At 35.2% G+C, this 17,828-nt stretch overlaps 1 protein-coding gene across 5 annotated transcripts in view; it reads left to right on the top strand.

Annotated features, from left to right (window-relative positions):
- KLHL13 (kelch like family member 13) overlaps positions 1-17,828 on the top strand; it is a 201,033-nt gene that overhangs the window by 168,589 nt on the left and 14,616 nt on the right. For all 5 annotated transcript variants that reach the window (XM_040265128.1, XM_040265132.1, XM_040265131.1 and 2 more), the window contains 2 exons: positions 9,675-9,807; positions 10,355-10,551. In XM_040265128.1, coding sequence (XP_040121062.1) covers positions 9,675-9,807; positions 10,355-10,551 — 330 coding nt within the window. The remainder of the gene's footprint in view (positions 1-9,674; positions 9,808-10,354; positions 10,552-17,828) is intronic.

Genomic DNA, 17,828 nt, shown 5'->3' with positions numbered 1-17,828 from the left:
ATCTCCTTTAGAATGGACTAGTTGGATCTCCTTGCAGTCCAAGGGACTCTCAAGAGTCTTCTCCAACACCACAGTTCAAAAGCATTTCTTCAGTGCTCAGCTTTCTTCACAGTCCAACTCTCACATCCATACATGACTACTGGAAAATCCATAGCCTTGACTAGATGGACCTTTGTTGGCAAAGTAATGTCTCTGCTTTTCAATATGCTATCTAGGTTGGTCATAACTTTCCTACCAAGGAGTAAGCGTCTTTTAATTTCATGGCTGCAGTCACCATCTGCAGTGATTTTGGAGCCCAAGAAAATAAAGTCTGACACTGTTTCCACTGTTTCCTTATCTATTTCCCATGAAGCAATGGGACCAGATGCCGTGATCTTCATTTTCTGAATGTTGAGCTTTAAGCCAACTTTTTCACTCTCCTCTTTCACTTTCATCAAGAGGCTTTTTAGTTCCTCTTCCCTTTCTGCCATAAGGGTGGTGTCATCTGCATATCCGAGCTTATTGATGTTTCTCCTGGCAATCTTGATGAAATACTTACCCTAAAGTAAAAGTTTGGGTTGCTGGTCATGTCATGTTAATGAACTGTACCTTATTTAAAAGTTTTATAATCATAAGATAATCTTTAAAATATATTATTAACATAAGATAGACATAGTGATTTTAGAATAAGTTATATTTTATAAAAGCACTTAAATAATTCAGATTGTTGAAATTTTTATTAAAATGATGCTTTTTATTTCTTTAAGTTTCCTGAATGTCAACTAGAATATAGAAAAATGAGTATATAGTTTTTCTTAGGGATAGTTTTTCAGGTACTCAGGTTAGGGTACAATGGGTTATCTTGATACTTCCAATTAAGTGTATATCTATAGTACATAAGTTGGATGAGAGTCCACCACCTTTCTTTTCAGACCACTTTAGTGTATTATTACCTTGAGTTTTCAAATGAGTTTCTTTGTTGTTTGTTATTTACCATGTTTTAAGTGATAGAGAGGACTAGCACATACCAACTGAGAGTTAAATATGCTCAAGTACATAATTTCAATTTCTGATTGTTTGCTGCTAGGATATAAAAATACTGTTTGTTACTGATTATTCATCTTCTATTTTGAGACCTTGAAAAACTGACTTAATAGTTCTAGAAGCTTTTTTTGTGGATTCTGTAGGATTTTCTACATAGATAACCATTTTGCCTGTAAATATAGTTTTTTTCTTCCTTTCCAGTCTAATGCCTCTTATTTCTTTTACTTGCCTTATTGTACTGGGTAGAAACTCCAGAAAAATATTGAATAGAGTGGTTAGAGTGTATGTTCTTGCTTTGTCCTAATAGTAGGGAGGCATGCAGTCATTCTTTCACCATTAAGTGTTATGTTAGGTATAGGTTTGAGGAAATTTCTTTCTGTTCCTAGTCTGCTGAGAGTTTTTTTATTTTTTTTCAAATCATAAATCGATATTGGATTTTGTCAAATGCTTTTTTTTGCACCTACTGAGATGATCTTATCATTTTTCTTTTTTACTCTACTAATAATATGAATTAAATTAATTGACTTTTGCATGCTAAAGCAGCCATGCCTTATAGGAATAAACCCCACTTGGTCAAAATGTATTATCCTTTTTATATATTGTTAAATTTGATTTGCCAGAATTTTAGGAATTTTTGCATCTGTCGTCATGAGAAATTTTGGTTGTGGTTTTCTTTGATTATCTTTGGTTTTGGTAGGATAATGCTTGCCTTGTAGAATGAATTAGGACATGTTCCTTCTTAATTTTCTGGATCTTTTTTTGTAAAATTGGTGTTATTTCTTCCTTAAATGTAAAGTATAATTTACCAGGGAAAATTCAGTTTTATAGTGTGTGTGTGTATACACACATACACATATATACATATACATATATATATACACATACATATATATATATGGCTACTCAGTTTATCTGAGTACTTAGAGAAATAATGAAAAATAAGGCTAAACAGTTGAGTTGGGGCCAGATTAATCTTTAAAGTTTTATATAATGATATAATACAGTAATAGAAAGCCATTAGCAGTTTTTAAACTCCAAGCAGTGTTATACAATGAGAACAAAGTTTAATTAATCTGTTCCTTTCTGTCCTCTGAATGAAATGAATAACGTCTCACAGAAACATGACTGTGGTGTTGCTTTGATCAAATATATTGCATTTACTTAAAGAGTAGAGTAGCATACTCTTCAACCTTCTCTTCTTTTAGTTCCTTAATCTTTGTTCATAAAACATATTTAATGTTAATAATTTGTATTGCTCTTCTCAGGATGCATTTCCTTTTTATTCCCCTTCCTTTTCCAAATTATACTGATCAAAGCTAGATAGACTATGCTAGTAAGTTATTTCCAATGCAGAATTTAGTGTAGAGATTTGGTTATCAGATTATTTGTTTTAATACCTAAGAGTATCAATCTAGCTTTTTTCCCATGGTAGCATTATATTTAACTTGAAAGCTGTTGACACTCAAGCAACTTTTTGTATACATTATTTGTAACTTATCAGGTTTGTATAGTATAGCTGTATAATATCAGCACATACCCTCCTCTGTTTTAATGTGACCATTTAAAAATTTATCAAACTCATTTAAAAATGTCAGTCCTTTAGGGTATGTACCTCCCTCTGTTTAATAGTATTTAAAGTTTTGATACATTAGGTAAATTTACTACAGAGAAGAAAAAAATATATATATATATATTCATTGTATTTATATATTTATATTCTGATTTTTTAAATTTCTTTTTAACTTGGACTATAATTGCTTTACAATGTTGTGTTAGTTTCTACTGTACAACAAAGTGAATCAGTTATATGTATACAGATATCCTCCTACCTTGAGCCTCCCTCCGATCATCCCACGCCTCTGAGTCATCACAGAGCCCGAAGTTGAGCTCCCCGTGCTATATAGTAGCTTCCCACTAGCTATCCGTTTTACACATGGTAGTGCATATATGTCAGTGCAACTATTTCAGTTCATCCCACCCTTTCCTCTCCACCCACAGCATGTCCACAAGTCCAGGAAAAAAACTTTTTTTTTTAAAGAACTTTTTTTTAATGCTTATTTTTCCCCAAAAGAATGTGAAGAAGAGATTTTTAAAAAGAAGATATGAGGATGTTTATAGAACAGGGAAAGGGGACTAGAGAACAGGCCACAGTGCCCTCATAAATAGAACCCAAGGCCCAGAAAAAATAGGAAAAGAGAGAACTAAAGGATTAAGTTGGAAAGAAGTTGAGTTTAAAGCAGTAGAAATAGTTTAAAGACACTCTGAAAGACTAATTGGAAATTTTGAGCAGTTTTTTATAAAACAGACCTGTATCTGTGTATCATGGACTACTAGCATGTGGAAATAGGCAAAAAAATGTTTATAGAATTCTGGCTAGAGGAATAAATACAGATTTGGTGGGAGAAAATGATTTTATAATAAAAGGACAGATTTTAAGTATGCAAGGTATTTTTATAAATCTATATGAGTGAAAGTAAAGGAAGGCAGATGAGAATTATGAAAGAGAATGATCCCCCCTTCTTTTAAGTGTATATTCTTTACAAGATTAGAGTATAAAAGTTGTTTAGAGAAATGACTGTGTACTTCTATACAACAAAGTGTGTTGTAGAGGAACTTTAGTCTTTTTCCCTTTAGATGAAGCTGGGATAATACAGATAACAACATGCAAACAAGATATTTAAATCTGTATGAAAACAGTCTGAATTGACAGATCTTATTTGGATGAGATAGCAATAATCAGGAATAAAGTTAGCAAATATGGAATTGGATAGGGGCACTATTTGTGCATCTGAAAATAAAGGTTATGAGATATATACAATGGGAAACTACATGCAGTGAAAACAAATGCAAAAACCTCTCAAAAGCAATTTGCCAAAGGTAGATAAGTTAAACTTAGAATAGAAAATACTCAGAATGTGATAAAAGTGGTCTAGGAGCCTCAGCTTCCTTTCTTTGGTGCTGCCAGATTATACTAAGAATAGTTAGAGGATCTTTTTTAAGAGTGCAAAAGGAAGCAAAATGATCACATTTGTGAAGAGGGTAAAAGCACCTAGGGTCTTAAATGAACTGTCCAGATTTTGAGGATTGAGTGCATATCTCAGTAAGCAGTTTTGATGGAATATGGACCAAATGAGAAATGACGCAGGTAATAGTAAAGGAAACATTAGCCATGCCTTTTTTCAAAGGGAAAAAAAAGAATAATAAATAGCAGGAAAGGGACTTTCCTGGTGATCCAGTGGCAAAGACTCCGAGCTCCCAGTGCAGGGGACCTGGGTTTGATCCTAGATTGGGGAACTAAGATCCTATATGGCACAACAAAGAGTTCCCATGCCCCAACAAAGACAGAAGATCCTGTATGCTGCAATGAAGACTTGGCACAGTCAAATAAATAAATATATTTTTTACAGTAGTAGGAAAAAAACCTACTGACATTACTCAATTCCCAGTATAAAATATTTGTGGGAATATTTTAAAGGCAGGAGGGCCAGCAAATGAGCCAAGAAGGTTTTTGGATTTGAGATGGGGAAGAAAATAACTGATTGGATACAATCATTGCTTTTGACTGAATAAGCCATGATTGCCTTTCAAAGATATTATCTACATACATCTTAGAGAAGAAAATTCAAAAGTTATTTCCTGAATAAAAGTAAAGGTGACATACTGTACATAGTCTCATCTAATGGACATCTTGACATCTCTCTTTTTTGACATTGCCCAAGGTATGGTAAATCTTCCAAGATAAAACCATATGCTTTAACTTACAAGTAGTTGTTAAAACTTTCAAGGTATATATTCTTCAAACAAGCAATTCCATTTCTAAAAATATCTCCCACAGATCTACTAATAAGTAAGTATAGGTACAAGGCAGTTTATTGCAGTATTGCTTGTAATAGCAAAAGTTGAGAGATATTTGAGTCTCTCAAGTGAGGAATGGATGAGTAATTGTGGTTGGCCTCACACCCAACACCCCAAGAAACACCTGGGGTACAGGCAAATTGGGCCTTGGAAAACAGAATGAAGCAGGGCAAAGGCTAATAGAGTTTTGCCAAGAGAATGCACTGGTCATAGCAAACACCCTCTTCCAACAACACAAGAGAAGACTACACATGGACATCACCAGATGGTCAACACCGAAATCAGATTGATTATATTCTTTGCAGCCAAAGATGGAGAAGCTCTATACAGTCAGCGAAAACAAGACCAGGAGCTGACTGTGGCTCAGATCATGAACTCCTTATTGCCAAATTCAGACTGAAATTGAAGAAAGTAGGGAAAGCCACTAGACCATTCAGGTATGACCTAAATCAAATCCCTTACAATTATACAGTGGAAGTGAGAAATAGATTTAAGGGACTAGATCTGATAGACATTCTGTCTATGCCTGAAGAACTATGGACAGAGGTTCATGAGATTGTACAGGAGACAGGGATCAAGACCATCCCCATGGAAAAGAAATGCAAAAAAACAAAATGGCTGTCTGAGGAAGCCTTACAAATAGCTGTGAAAAGAAGAGAAGCACAAAGCAAAGGAGAAAAGGAAAGATATAAGCATCTAAATGCAGAGTTCCAAAGAATAGCAAGGAGAGAAAGCTTTCCTCAGCGATCAATGAAAAGAAATAGAGGAAAACAATACAATGGGAAAGACTAGAGATCTCTTCAAAAAAATTGGAGATACCAAGGGAACATTTCATGCAAAGATAGGCTTGATAAAGGACAGAAATGGTATGGACCTAACAGAAGCAGAAGATATTAAGAAGAGGTGGCAAGAATACACACAAGAACTGTACAAAAAAGATCTTCATGACCCAGATAATCACAATGGTGTGATCACTCACCTAGAGCCAGACATCCTGGAATGTGAAGTCAAGTGGGCCTCAGAAAGCATCACTACGAACAAAGCTAGTGGAGGTGATGGAATTCCAGTTGAGCTATTTCAAATCCTGAAAGGTGATGCTGTGAAAGTGCTGCACTCAATATGCCAGCAAATCTGGAAAACTCAGCAGTGGCCACAGGACTGGAAAAGGTCAGTTTTCATTCCAATCCCAAAGAAAGGCAATGCCAAAGAATGCTCGAACTACCGCACAGTTGCACTCATCTCACATACTAGTAATGCTCAAAATTCTCCAAGCCAGGCTTCAGCAATATGTGAACCGTGAACTTCCAGATGTTCAAGCTCATTTTAGAAAAAGTAGAGGAACAGAGATCAAATTGCCATCTGCTGGATCATCAAAAGAGCAAGAGAGTTCCAGAAAAACATCTATTTCTGCTTTATTGACTATGCCAAAGCCTTTGACTGTGTGGATCACAATACACTGTGGAAAATTCTGAAAGAGATGGGAATCCCAGACCACCTGACCTGCCTCTTGAGAAATCTGTATGCAGGTCAGGAAGCAACAGTTAGAACTGGACATGGAGCAACAGACTGGTTCCAAATAGGAAAAGGAGTCCGTCAAGGCTGTATATTGTCACCCTGCTTATTTAACTTCTATGCAGAGTACATCATGAGAAACGCTTCGCTGGAGGAAGCACAAACTGGAATCAAGATTGCTGGGAGAAATATCAATAACCTCAGATATGCAAATGACACCACTCTTTTGGCAGAAAGTGAAGAGGAACTAAAAAGCCTCTTGATGAAAGTGAAAGAGGAGAGTAAAAAGTTGGCTTAAAGCTCAACATTCATAAAACAAAGATTGTGGCATCTGGTCCCATCACTTCATGGTAAATAGATGGGGAAACAGTGGAAACAGTGTCAGACTTTATTTTGGGGGGCTCCAAAATCCCTGCAGATGATGATTGCAGCCATGAAATTAAAATACATTTACTCCTTGGAAGGAAAGTTATGACCAACCTAGATAGCATGTTCAAAAGCAGAGATATTACTTTGCCAACAAAGGTCCGTCTGGTCAAGGCTATGGTTTTTCCAGTAGTCATGTATGGATGTGAGAGTTGGACTGTGAAGAAAGCTGAGCACCAAAGAACTGATGCTTTTGAACTGTGGTGTTGGAGAAGACTCTGAGAGTCCCTTGGACTGCAAGGAAATCCAACTACTCCATTCTAAAGGAGATCAGTCTTGGGTGTTCTTTGGATGCAATGATGCTAAAGCTGAAACTCCAGTACTTTGGCCACCTCATGCAAAGAATTGACTCATTGGAAAAGACCCTGATGCTGGGAGGGATTGGGGGCAAGAGTAGAAGGGGACGACAGAGGATGAGATGGCTGGATGGCATCACTGACTCAATGGACGTGAATTTGAGTGAACTCCGGGAGTTGGTGATGGACAGGGAGCCCTGACGTGCTGCAATTCATGGGGTCTCAAAGAGTCAGACACAACTGAGCAACTGAACTGAACTGAACCACACCCCATGAAATTCTGTGCATCCACTATAAAGAATAGATTTGTGTGTTTTGAGACACAGCTTCCCATGTTATGTGCTCAGGTCAATTGTTAAAATGCATAACAGTACATATAGTATCCTACTCTTAAAAATCTTGTATGTCTACAAGCAAAAGGTAGATTATGTATATGTGTAGAAAGAGATCTGGAAGTACATATACTAAACTGTTATCAATAGTTACTCTTAGTAAGTAGAAGAGGTGGACTTTTTGTTTTCAGTTGATGTCCCTCTGTATTTTTATCACAAGCATATATTTAAATTTTTGAAATCTGAAATTTATCTGAAGGAGAAAAAAGTCAAGCGCTTGGAAGCCAAACTTTTCATCCTAAACCCTAATTCAGTTCCTGTTCTCTCATCTTAACCTTTATAGTTTACCACCAGTGAGTACTATAGGTACAATTCATTTTATTATTGAGATTAGGTTCACAAATAAAGTTCTTGGTTTCTAGTTAGCTTGTTACAAAATTCAGGTTCTACATGTTGATTTTTTTTTTAAATACCAATGATGGCATCTGGGTAAAGTCTGGCTTGTTTGTTGAAGCATTCACTGAACATTTGTGAAGTGCCCATGGTTTGCACTGGGGAATTCGGATATCCTAGTCTTCTACCTGATGGTTCCCTCCTCTTCAGTTGCAACCCCAGTGGTTGCGTTCAGGACTTTCCAGTGCTCATATGCTCATCTATGTTTAAAAGGCGATCCACTTAAACTTAATTGCAATTTACACACTATATGTGAATTTTCAAAGAGCCACTTTTTACCTTCTGCATGTAAATATTTCTCTAAAATGGACATGTGTTTTTAACCTCCACTTTTCTAAATAACAGGGATGGGAGATGATTTAGCAATGGAAAATATTGAGTGGGCATTGGGGAAGAATGTTTGCATTTACAATGGAAAAGGGGTATTTGTGAAGGAGTTGATATTTGTGAGCAAAAACATATGTCAATCACTGTTGAGCGAAAAATATGATACATAATCCTGTTCCAAAGTATATGTATAATGTATAAATATTTTTAGAATTAAAATATTTATATCTCTCTCCAGAGAGAAAGTGGCTGGATCATATTATCTCTTTGAAGTTCTAGTTCTGTAGATTCAAGCATTTTCTTTAGAAAGCCATTTAAAAATTATGATGAGAAGATGTTTAGACTAAGATTTATATTATACATATGTGCAGGATCGATATTTCTGAAACTGCATTCTTCAGTATGTCATGCCTTCTGCTTCTTAAATCCGTGAATCACAACTTTAAATAAAAGTTTTATGTGGGGGTCATTAAAATATGAAGGGGATAGAATAATTCTTCTGTTAGTTTTTGTTATATTGTTTGAAAGTAATTTGTATGAGTATCTTCATGATTTTTTATAAGAGTACATTTCCATTGTTGAAACTACAGACTCCATCTTGAAAAATTTTCATTTTGAGCTTCATTGTTAAATTGTATATTATCTTCTTTTTATGCATTTCAGCAGCCTATTATAATCTTACAGTGTTTCATTTTTCCCAGAGTAGACCAAGGAAACAGTTGCCTGCTTATCATTGGTTGGGCTCTTCAAGGGAATGGATGGTGGAGCTAATCAACAGGCATTCTTATCAGCAGAGCCCTGTCCCTCCTCTGAACTGTGGGTGTCAGCCTATTAATTCTCCACTAAACTTTAAGCATTTGGGGACAATTGTGTCTCACGTTGGAACTCCCTGGGCACTTTTTTCCAGAGATAATTAAATTTAAAACTTGAAAGATAATTGATCAAGCAGGAGCAAGTATATCAAATACTGAATATAGGATGTCTAACACAGTTCCTTGTTTTGTAAGAGGTGGAATAATCTAGTTGGCAGAAAGCAACTCCTATCTTGCAGTTAGCACAGATGCTCTGAACCTTTCTTTTTCAAACAACAAAAATAAGCAAGTGAAAACCAAGAATAAAAGAACTATATATTATAGAATATATTATTATGGAAAGGAATGGTAGTGTAACACCCTAATTCTGCACATGGGAAAATGAAAGTGTACATGGTAGTTTTTTTCAGAATAATAAAAGCCAATGATTGTAAAAATAAGTGAACATATATGCTCTTTTCCTTATTTGTTCTTTATTGTCACATATCAAGTAAGCTGTTCAGTTTTTTTTCTTCTGAGTCATTATTCTACTGGCTTTATGTTCTGCAGACATTAATATGTGAAGAGAATTTTAGCGCACAGAAACTGGTGTTCCCATTTTACCTTGACGAGTGGCTCATCTCATGTTCTTCTTGTAGGGATTTGACCAGCTCCGACTTGAAGGATTGCTCTGTGACGTGACCCTGATGCCGGGGGACACAGATGATGCCTTTCCTGTGCACAGAGTCATGATGGCCTCTGCTAGTGATTACTTCAAGGCTATGTTCACAGGTAGCTTGCCTTCTAAACTCTACCTCCATATTAAAACAATAAGAAAAATAAGTGTTTAAATCTTTTCATTGCTAAAGGAAGATTCAGTGCTTTTGTTCCATTGTCTTTACAAGAAGAGTTTTAAAGGAATAGACACCCAGTATGTGTGTTTGTGGGTGGTGCTTTTTTAACTTGGAAAATGGATATACCTTTTTTATACCTCTGTCTACCTTTATTTCATAGCTTTGCTTTTCCAGACACATATCTGAATGGGCCATCAGAGACTAATACAATGTCACTAGTACAACCTCTAATCCATCAAAAGATCTGAAGTGCCAGGAGAACATTTTGGAGGCACTTGCATCGTATACCACCTCCATTAGTATAGAGATATTCCTTTTTAAGTACTCTCTTTTAACTGTAAAATATGCAGAAGCTTGACTCGGATACAAATGCTTACACAGAATAAAATTTTCCCTGATTTTATTGCATCTAATTAGCAACAGAAGTGAATTTGACCTTAATTAAATTATCCACCTTCATTTAATTGAGTGTCTTTTTATTTAAGGTGGGATGAAAGAACAAGATTTAATGTGCATTAAGCTTCATGGCGTGAGCAAAGTCGGTTTAAGGAAAATTATTGACTTCATTTACACTGCAAAGCTTTCTCTTAATATGGACAACCTTCAAGACACACTGGAAGCTGCCAGTTTTCTACAGATTCTGCCGGTTTTGGACTTTTGCAAAGTATTTCTCATATCTGGGGTAAGACATTTTCAAATCAAATCTTTTCCTGTGATGGATAGTATTGTGGCCTGAAACTACCTGGCCTTTAGAGAGAGGTGTCATCTAGTGTATGGTTTGGAAGCAGGTTCAGGAGAAAACAGTGCAGGTGCATTTTCACAAAATAGAACCATTTAAAAAAAAGCCTTCTGTGTCATCCAGTGACATTAGACAGTAATAGGGTTTGATAGCAATAAAATCCTTAACATGTTTGATAATGTTATATATTTTAATCCAGTTTTATTCCACTTAATGATTTTATACAAGCAGGGTTTTTAAATGGAGTTCTGTGGAAAAGTCATCTGAGGTTCTAGAAGTCTTTTAAGATATACTCAAGTCATTTTTTTTCTTCCTTTAAATATGGGACCTAGATCTTGAGAAGAACTAGCACCTATGTGTAAATCTTCTTGATTCCATGGCAACACATCACCTACTAAGTCATTTACAGCATATTTTAATAGATAACAGAGGACACATACAACCACCAGTCACTGAACTACTTATAGTCACCCACTTCCTTTGGACAGTGCCTCATTTTAGTTGAGATACTTAAACTAATAGCACTTAATACTTACATTTATAAACTCTTAACATTTATTTACACTGATCTTAGCAACATGTGGTTGTCCTGAGGCAAACTAGGTACAGTGCCATGATTTCCTTGAAACTAATCAGTAACTACAGACACTGTTGACCTAATACCCGTTGTCTATTATTCAAGTTCAGTACTTGTCACTTGAGATACTGGTTGTGATCAGTTCCTTAGTTTGAATGAAAAGAACCAAACTGGGTAAAGCATGATTTATGAAGTTACAAAAATATGCATTTCTCAAAATAACAATATTAGAAAATAAGTTTGTTCTGGATGAGTCTATTTAAAAGCACATTTATTTCAAGATGATATCATAGCAAATTTGCAATACTTGACAAATTTCCTGTAATTAGAATGTTGGTTCCTTAACTTCCTTGAAGCATTTATTATAGCTGTATGTCTTTACCCTTTTGAAAATGTCTTTATTTTTATAAACACTTAATATTGTCTTAAAGATTATAATCTTCATTTCGAGTGTCTCTGCAGAGATACTAAAGCCCATTTCTAAAGGGGAAGAGATATGTCCCTGACAAAGCTTACTTGTAGTATAGTTTACTCTCATTTTAAAACATTCTTGCCTATGAGCCTTTTCTTAGTACCATACTATTTCTTATCTTTCATCTTGTTTGCTTAGGATATGTCTATGTGATTTTACATTGGAAATCTTCCTTCTCAGAATCCATGGTAATTTTTTGAGAAAAGTTGGTGGATTATTAGTTTACAAATTATATAAAATCTAACTTTTCCTTTATCCTTCTTTCATGCATTCCATATCTTAGTTAAATATTTAGGCTTTACTCTATTACTCCTTTCCTTCTCAGCAATCAAGTAAATCAGGAAAAACAGTAGCCCTGGGTGCCTTTCCTATTTATAAGAACTGAAAGTGTCAGGATAATATAAATATTTTTCAAAGGTAAATATGTTTTCCATTTTCCCACAGGCTCAGTTATTATAAATAATTTAAAAATATTACAGTCTCGTAACTGTGTACTTAACCCAACTGTATTGAGGAAATAGATTTGTGTTCTTAATGATATAGTATGATTATAGTTCATATAACCAAAACACTTCCTGAGTTTGAATTTCTGAAAAGAAAAATTAGCTTAGAACACAATTCTTTTCTATCCACTTGTGTGGATGAAGAGGAACAGTGGTATACAGAAGATGAATCAGCATATCATCCACAAAACCTTTATATGTTAATTTTGAATGATAATGTTAAATACGGTAATAATTGGCATATACACACTACTACACATAAAATAAATAAGTAATAAGAACCTACTGTCTAGCACAGGGAACTCTACTCAATACTTTGTAATAACTGATATGGGAATAGAATCTAAAACAGTGGATATATGTATATGTATAACTGATTCACTTTGCTGTACAGCAGAAAGTAACATAACATTGTAAATCAGCTATACTCCAATAAAGTTAAAAAAATAAATGAACAATTCTGTATTGCTAAAAATACCCCCAAACCCCAAATACAGTGATAAAGCCACATTTGCCTTTGGTGGGTTAGACATCCATTCTCTGTAAGGGAGCATCACGCTCAGTAGAACAAGAACCCTGCACTCTGACCTTTGCCTTCTTTAGCAGCAATACTTTTCTCTTAGGGTTGTAACTAGTATTAGGGCCTATAAGACCTATAGACCCTAATTTTGTTCTTGCTATGCTATTTTCTTGGTAGTTATCTCTGAAAAGAAAACAGAAGGATGACAGTGAAAGATATAATGCAGAGTTGGTAAAATTTTCTGTAAAACTAAAAATATTATCATTTATCATGGACATAATAAAAAATTACCTTGTTTCATTACATACCTACAAAAATTACATTAGCTTTTGTCCTTATGACATTGCATAACTACAGCATGCTAAATTCCATGTGGCCATCCCCTGATTTAAAAACAAGTTGTAGTCAAATTTTTTATCATTTGTTTGCTGTTTGGAAATTGTACCATCTAGCATTTTCCCCACAGTATTACTATTATGGAGGATTATAGGCTAGCCCGTAAAACCCAATTTAATGTCAGGTTACTGAAACAGAACAATTTGTAATTGAACTGGAAAAAATTGAAATTTAAGTTTACAGTTATACAGAGTAAACATAACAGGATGAAGGTGAGCAAGAAATCATTTTCTTTTTACATAAAAGCATATCTAATCAGAGAATGAAACTTCTCTGTGCTTTAGACTCGGTATACTTTCTTTAAACTCATTTTTAAATTTTTTTTTCTTGATACAGGTCTATCATTGGTTTCACCTGTATATTTATTGTTACTGATCGGGTTGGGGAGCTCACAATGAAATGTACAGAAATTTATTGAGGTGACTGGGGTCATGAAGAGTGGGAGACAGTGGAAAACAAGAGAGGCACATTTGTTGGAGACCAAAGAAGTTCTCTAAGGGAACAATGAAGGGAATCAGAGGAAGTTATTGGAAAAGACAGCTTCTTTTGCTATTATGTGACCATAGCAGCAGCAAGGATGTTTTTTTGAGGAATGTTCTTTTTGGGAAAGAATGTTCTTTTTGATGTAAGGATTTCCTGTATAGTACATGCATTTGACATTCTTTCTTTCATAAAGACTGGATTTACCCATTAAGCTTAATTAACATGTCTTTCCAGGTAGTGTTTTTGCTTTGGGGGAGGCTCAAGGCAAATTAGAGAAAAAATTTTATGGGTAATTTTAAAATGAATCAAAACTGTTTCTTCCCCATTAAACCAGTCTTGTTTTTCTTCTTGTCAAGGCTGATACTCAGCAAGTAGTACCCAGATACCAGTTGTTTATGGTTGAGTATCTGTTCTGATTAGTTGGTACTCAAGTATTCTAAATATCATCCCTGCATATAACTTTAATCAGCCCATTCTTGCCCATCTGGGATTCTGTAGGGAAAGAAGAGAGTCAGCCTGGGCCTAAACCAACTCATCCCCTCAAAGACCATTATGATAACTATTGCATCCACCATGGCAAGTGCATTCAAAGTGCAAAGGAATAAGAAAATAGGATTCCCCAAGCTGGACCCACCCTCAAAATTCACCTCAAATGGTGTTAATCATCTGAAGAGAAACAAGACTGGGAGAGAAAGGTTTTAGTTTTCTTATCATCCCTTTGTTCTTCTTACCAAAAGGCCCCTTTCTTGTGTCCTGTGGTATTCTTACCTGTGGAAGGAAGCTTGGGAGAAGATACCTGTTATGTCCTGTATCCCTCAAAGTAGCTTGTTTGACTACTTCTTAGTCTTTTTCTGTGAACGTGCTTTCTCTCTTTGCTTTGGTTGTACTTGAGGTCAGGGTGTCATTTTAATAAACTAGATAGCACCAAGGAGAATTTGGTACATTGAATGTCTGAAGAGCGCCACCTCCCCCCACCCCAATTTACCAGTGAATTTCTTAGTGTTTGCTCTTCCCTTGAGAGGGCCAAAAGCAGATAGTCATTTGCTTTTTTATTTTCCTAAATGGAAATTTGTTTGTATAAGACACTGAACTTCAACAACGTAACATCACAGATTACTGATGAAACCTGTCATTAAAATATCAAATTATGTTAATCACAGCATTAGGTACATCAGGTGTGATTCAAACAACTTAATATTGCAGCAATGAGTACCAGTATGTTAATGAAAATTGAAAATCATGATGCTTAGAACTGCCTTTAGGATGACCATGAAGGTTCTACTTTAACCAGTAGAATGATTTATAAAATTATATCAAGGAAACTTAAATGTGTACTTGATTGTTTTTTAAAATAATGCTGTTGGTTCTCATAAGAAGTTGAGAAATTTTGTCCTTTTTTGCTTCTCTATCCTTTAAAACTCTAATATAATTACCTGGCTTAACTTCTGTAACGACTCTTGTTTGGAATTTTGGCCAGGGTATATATTCAGATGAAATTAGAGTTCTTTCTGCTTATGAGGTATTTTAAAATAAGCTTTAAATTCGTATTTTACATTTTTCAAATGTATTCTGTACCTAAATTGCATTATATATTATGTTACTGCACATATTCATTATTTTGTAATGTCTAAGGTTAAATGTTTGGGACTATGCTAGCTGAAGCACTTTTAAAAATCATGACTGAGAATGGATTACAATGAGCTATAATTGAATAATCCTGTATTTTTCCAAAACTTGTTTACTGTAATTCCATCATTTTTGATCTGCTTATATTAACTGTTATTCTACACTGTGCTTCTACAGTCCCTATAGTCTACAATTAACTTTTTAGCTTTGATTGCATGCACTTCATAATTAATTTCCTGTTACATATTTTCTTATCTGAGTCTCATTTTAAAATTAATAAGACTCTAGTAATCTGCTGTGTTAATTCAGCAGATATTCTATTTTTAGTTGTATTTATCATCACATCTTTAATTTTTAAATTGCTGATAATCATGGCATTTAACCTTTTTTATATACCCACAGTGTGGTAGCTATGGTACATGAGCTATAGAAAATACTTAGTACTTCTATCAAGAAGATGACTATTCAGAAGGTTATGAAATACCATTCTCTGGTGATCTTTTTTTAAAGGAAAGAGTAGGCAGCTAGCTATATTAGCTAGGCAATCTGTCAAGGTTTTCCCAGTCCTAAGAATCTGTATATCTGATATATAGAAGGGATTTTCAAAATGCCCTTAAATACAATGTAGTTTTTTTTTTTATCCTGTTGTTTTAAAAAACTGTTTCCTTATTGAATGATAGTGAAGAAGGAAAAGAGGAAGGAACTGAATATCTTGATCCCAGTTCTGAATTACACAGATTGGTTTCTAATCTTTAATCTTGGTTTATATTCCAGTTCCAGTTCAGTTACTCAGTCGTGTCTGACTCTTTGCGACCCCATGAATCACAGCGTGCCAGGCCTCCCTGTCCATCACCAACACCCGAAGTTTACTCAGACTCATGTCCACCGAGTCAGTGATGCCATCCAGCCATCTCATCCCCTGTCATCCCCTTCTCCTCCTGCCCCCAATCCCTCCCAGCATCAGAGTCTTTTCCAATGAGTCAACTCTTCACATAAGGTGGCCAAAGTATTGGAGTTTCAGCTTTAGCATCATTCCTTCCATTATATATGCTATACATTTAGAATTAATTTTGGTGACTAACAGCCAATGCTATTATTTTGCCCATTTAAAATATAGTCTTTGTTGTTTTAATTTTTTTCTTTGTAATCAACCATATCAGTGATGATAAGAATCTGCATACTCAGGAAATATGTTTGTGCTTTCATCAATGTTTGCTTATCCATATTAGCAAACATCTTCAAAAATGAAAATTACTCTTGCTTTGGGGAAGGACTATGTCTTACCCCATAAAGTAGGTCTATTACCCCAAACAGGAATACCTTCCACCTGGGGTGATTTGGGCAATGAGGTATTAATTGTAACTTTATTTATGCAACTTTAAACTTGTGTCAGACACCAACCTGCCACCCCTAAAAGTGGATTAAAGTGTACTTTTTATTAACCAAGTTATCGAATAGTATTAAACTGTGTGTTTGAAAAGGGCCATAAGTTGTTTATTTATTTTTCCTAGTCCTCCTGTGTTACAATTTATTTTAGGTATTTTTAAATACATAGGTATCAAGTAAAACAACAATTTTAAATTGTTGATGATTTTTGTGCAGCAAATCAGTGCCTAAAAGAGTTCAAATTCTTCTTGAGTAATAATTTATGAAAATAGCAACATGTGTGTGTATGTGTTGGCCTTCAAACTTTCAGTGCTATTATGTCATAACTGGGCTGTGACTTTATGCAGAGGAGTCATGATTTTCATCTCATTTCAGCTTTTCAATAACAAGATGATAGAAGGATTAGCCAATTTTCTCTTTACCATCTGCCAGTCAGTTAACAATACAGTGGCACCTGTGAGCTTTATGTGACATTTGTGAACACACACCCTGACAAAATTAAGCAAAAAAATCCTGAGTCCTTTGCCTGTGACTTGTCTCTGTGTTTGTACACACACACACACACATACAATCGCAAAGAGATTTGTATGGCAGGCTTGTTTTTGTGATTTATGCTTTACATATTTGCTGATTTGATTTTCCTACTTTTCACTTTTGACTAATTAGCCCTTAGAACATTGAAAAGACTTCCTGCCAAAGATGGACCTCTCCATAGCTTCTCTCCTTTTCATGACTTTTGCTTTTGCTGTATTTTGCTCTGTGCTGGGGAGATCTGAGGGGCTAACGTGGACTCCAGGCAGAGCTGGGGTATGCCGAGAGTAAGAGAATCGCTAAGGAAAAGTGTGGTGCAGCCATCAGCAAACTTACTGGAAACTAAACTACATGAATAACTTGATGCAAAAACACCCATTCCATTCCCCAAGAAAGTGATTCCCTTGTTTCTATTTCTACATAAAGAATATGGAAAATAAATTCACCCTAGGAATAATGGCCCTATTAAATTATCTTCACTATAAGCAATAACTTCTGAAGGAATCAAAATGAATGATAGTGATGAATGATCCCTGTTGATATGAAAGAAATTTAGGGATCAGGTACTAGAGCTTTTCTGTTTGTGGATCTGCTAGCTGAGTTGCTTTTAAGAATCATGACCAAAAAGTGAATTGAAATGATTCATTATAGAATAGCTTTCTATTTTTGCAGAACTTCCATCTGGCCAGAACTTTCTTAGTATTTGTAGGGTAGTGGCGAGGACAC

The sequence above is a fragment of the Oryx dammah genome, unplaced genomic scaffold, assembly GCF_014754425.2.
Source record: "Oryx dammah isolate SB20612 unplaced genomic scaffold, SCBI_Odam_1.1 HiC_scaffold_23, whole genome shotgun sequence".
Taxonomy (NCBI): Eukaryota; Metazoa; Chordata; class Mammalia; order Artiodactyla; family Bovidae; genus Oryx; species Oryx dammah.
Note: the sequence above shows the minus strand (reverse complement) of the source record. Positions and strands in the feature narration are given on the sequence as shown.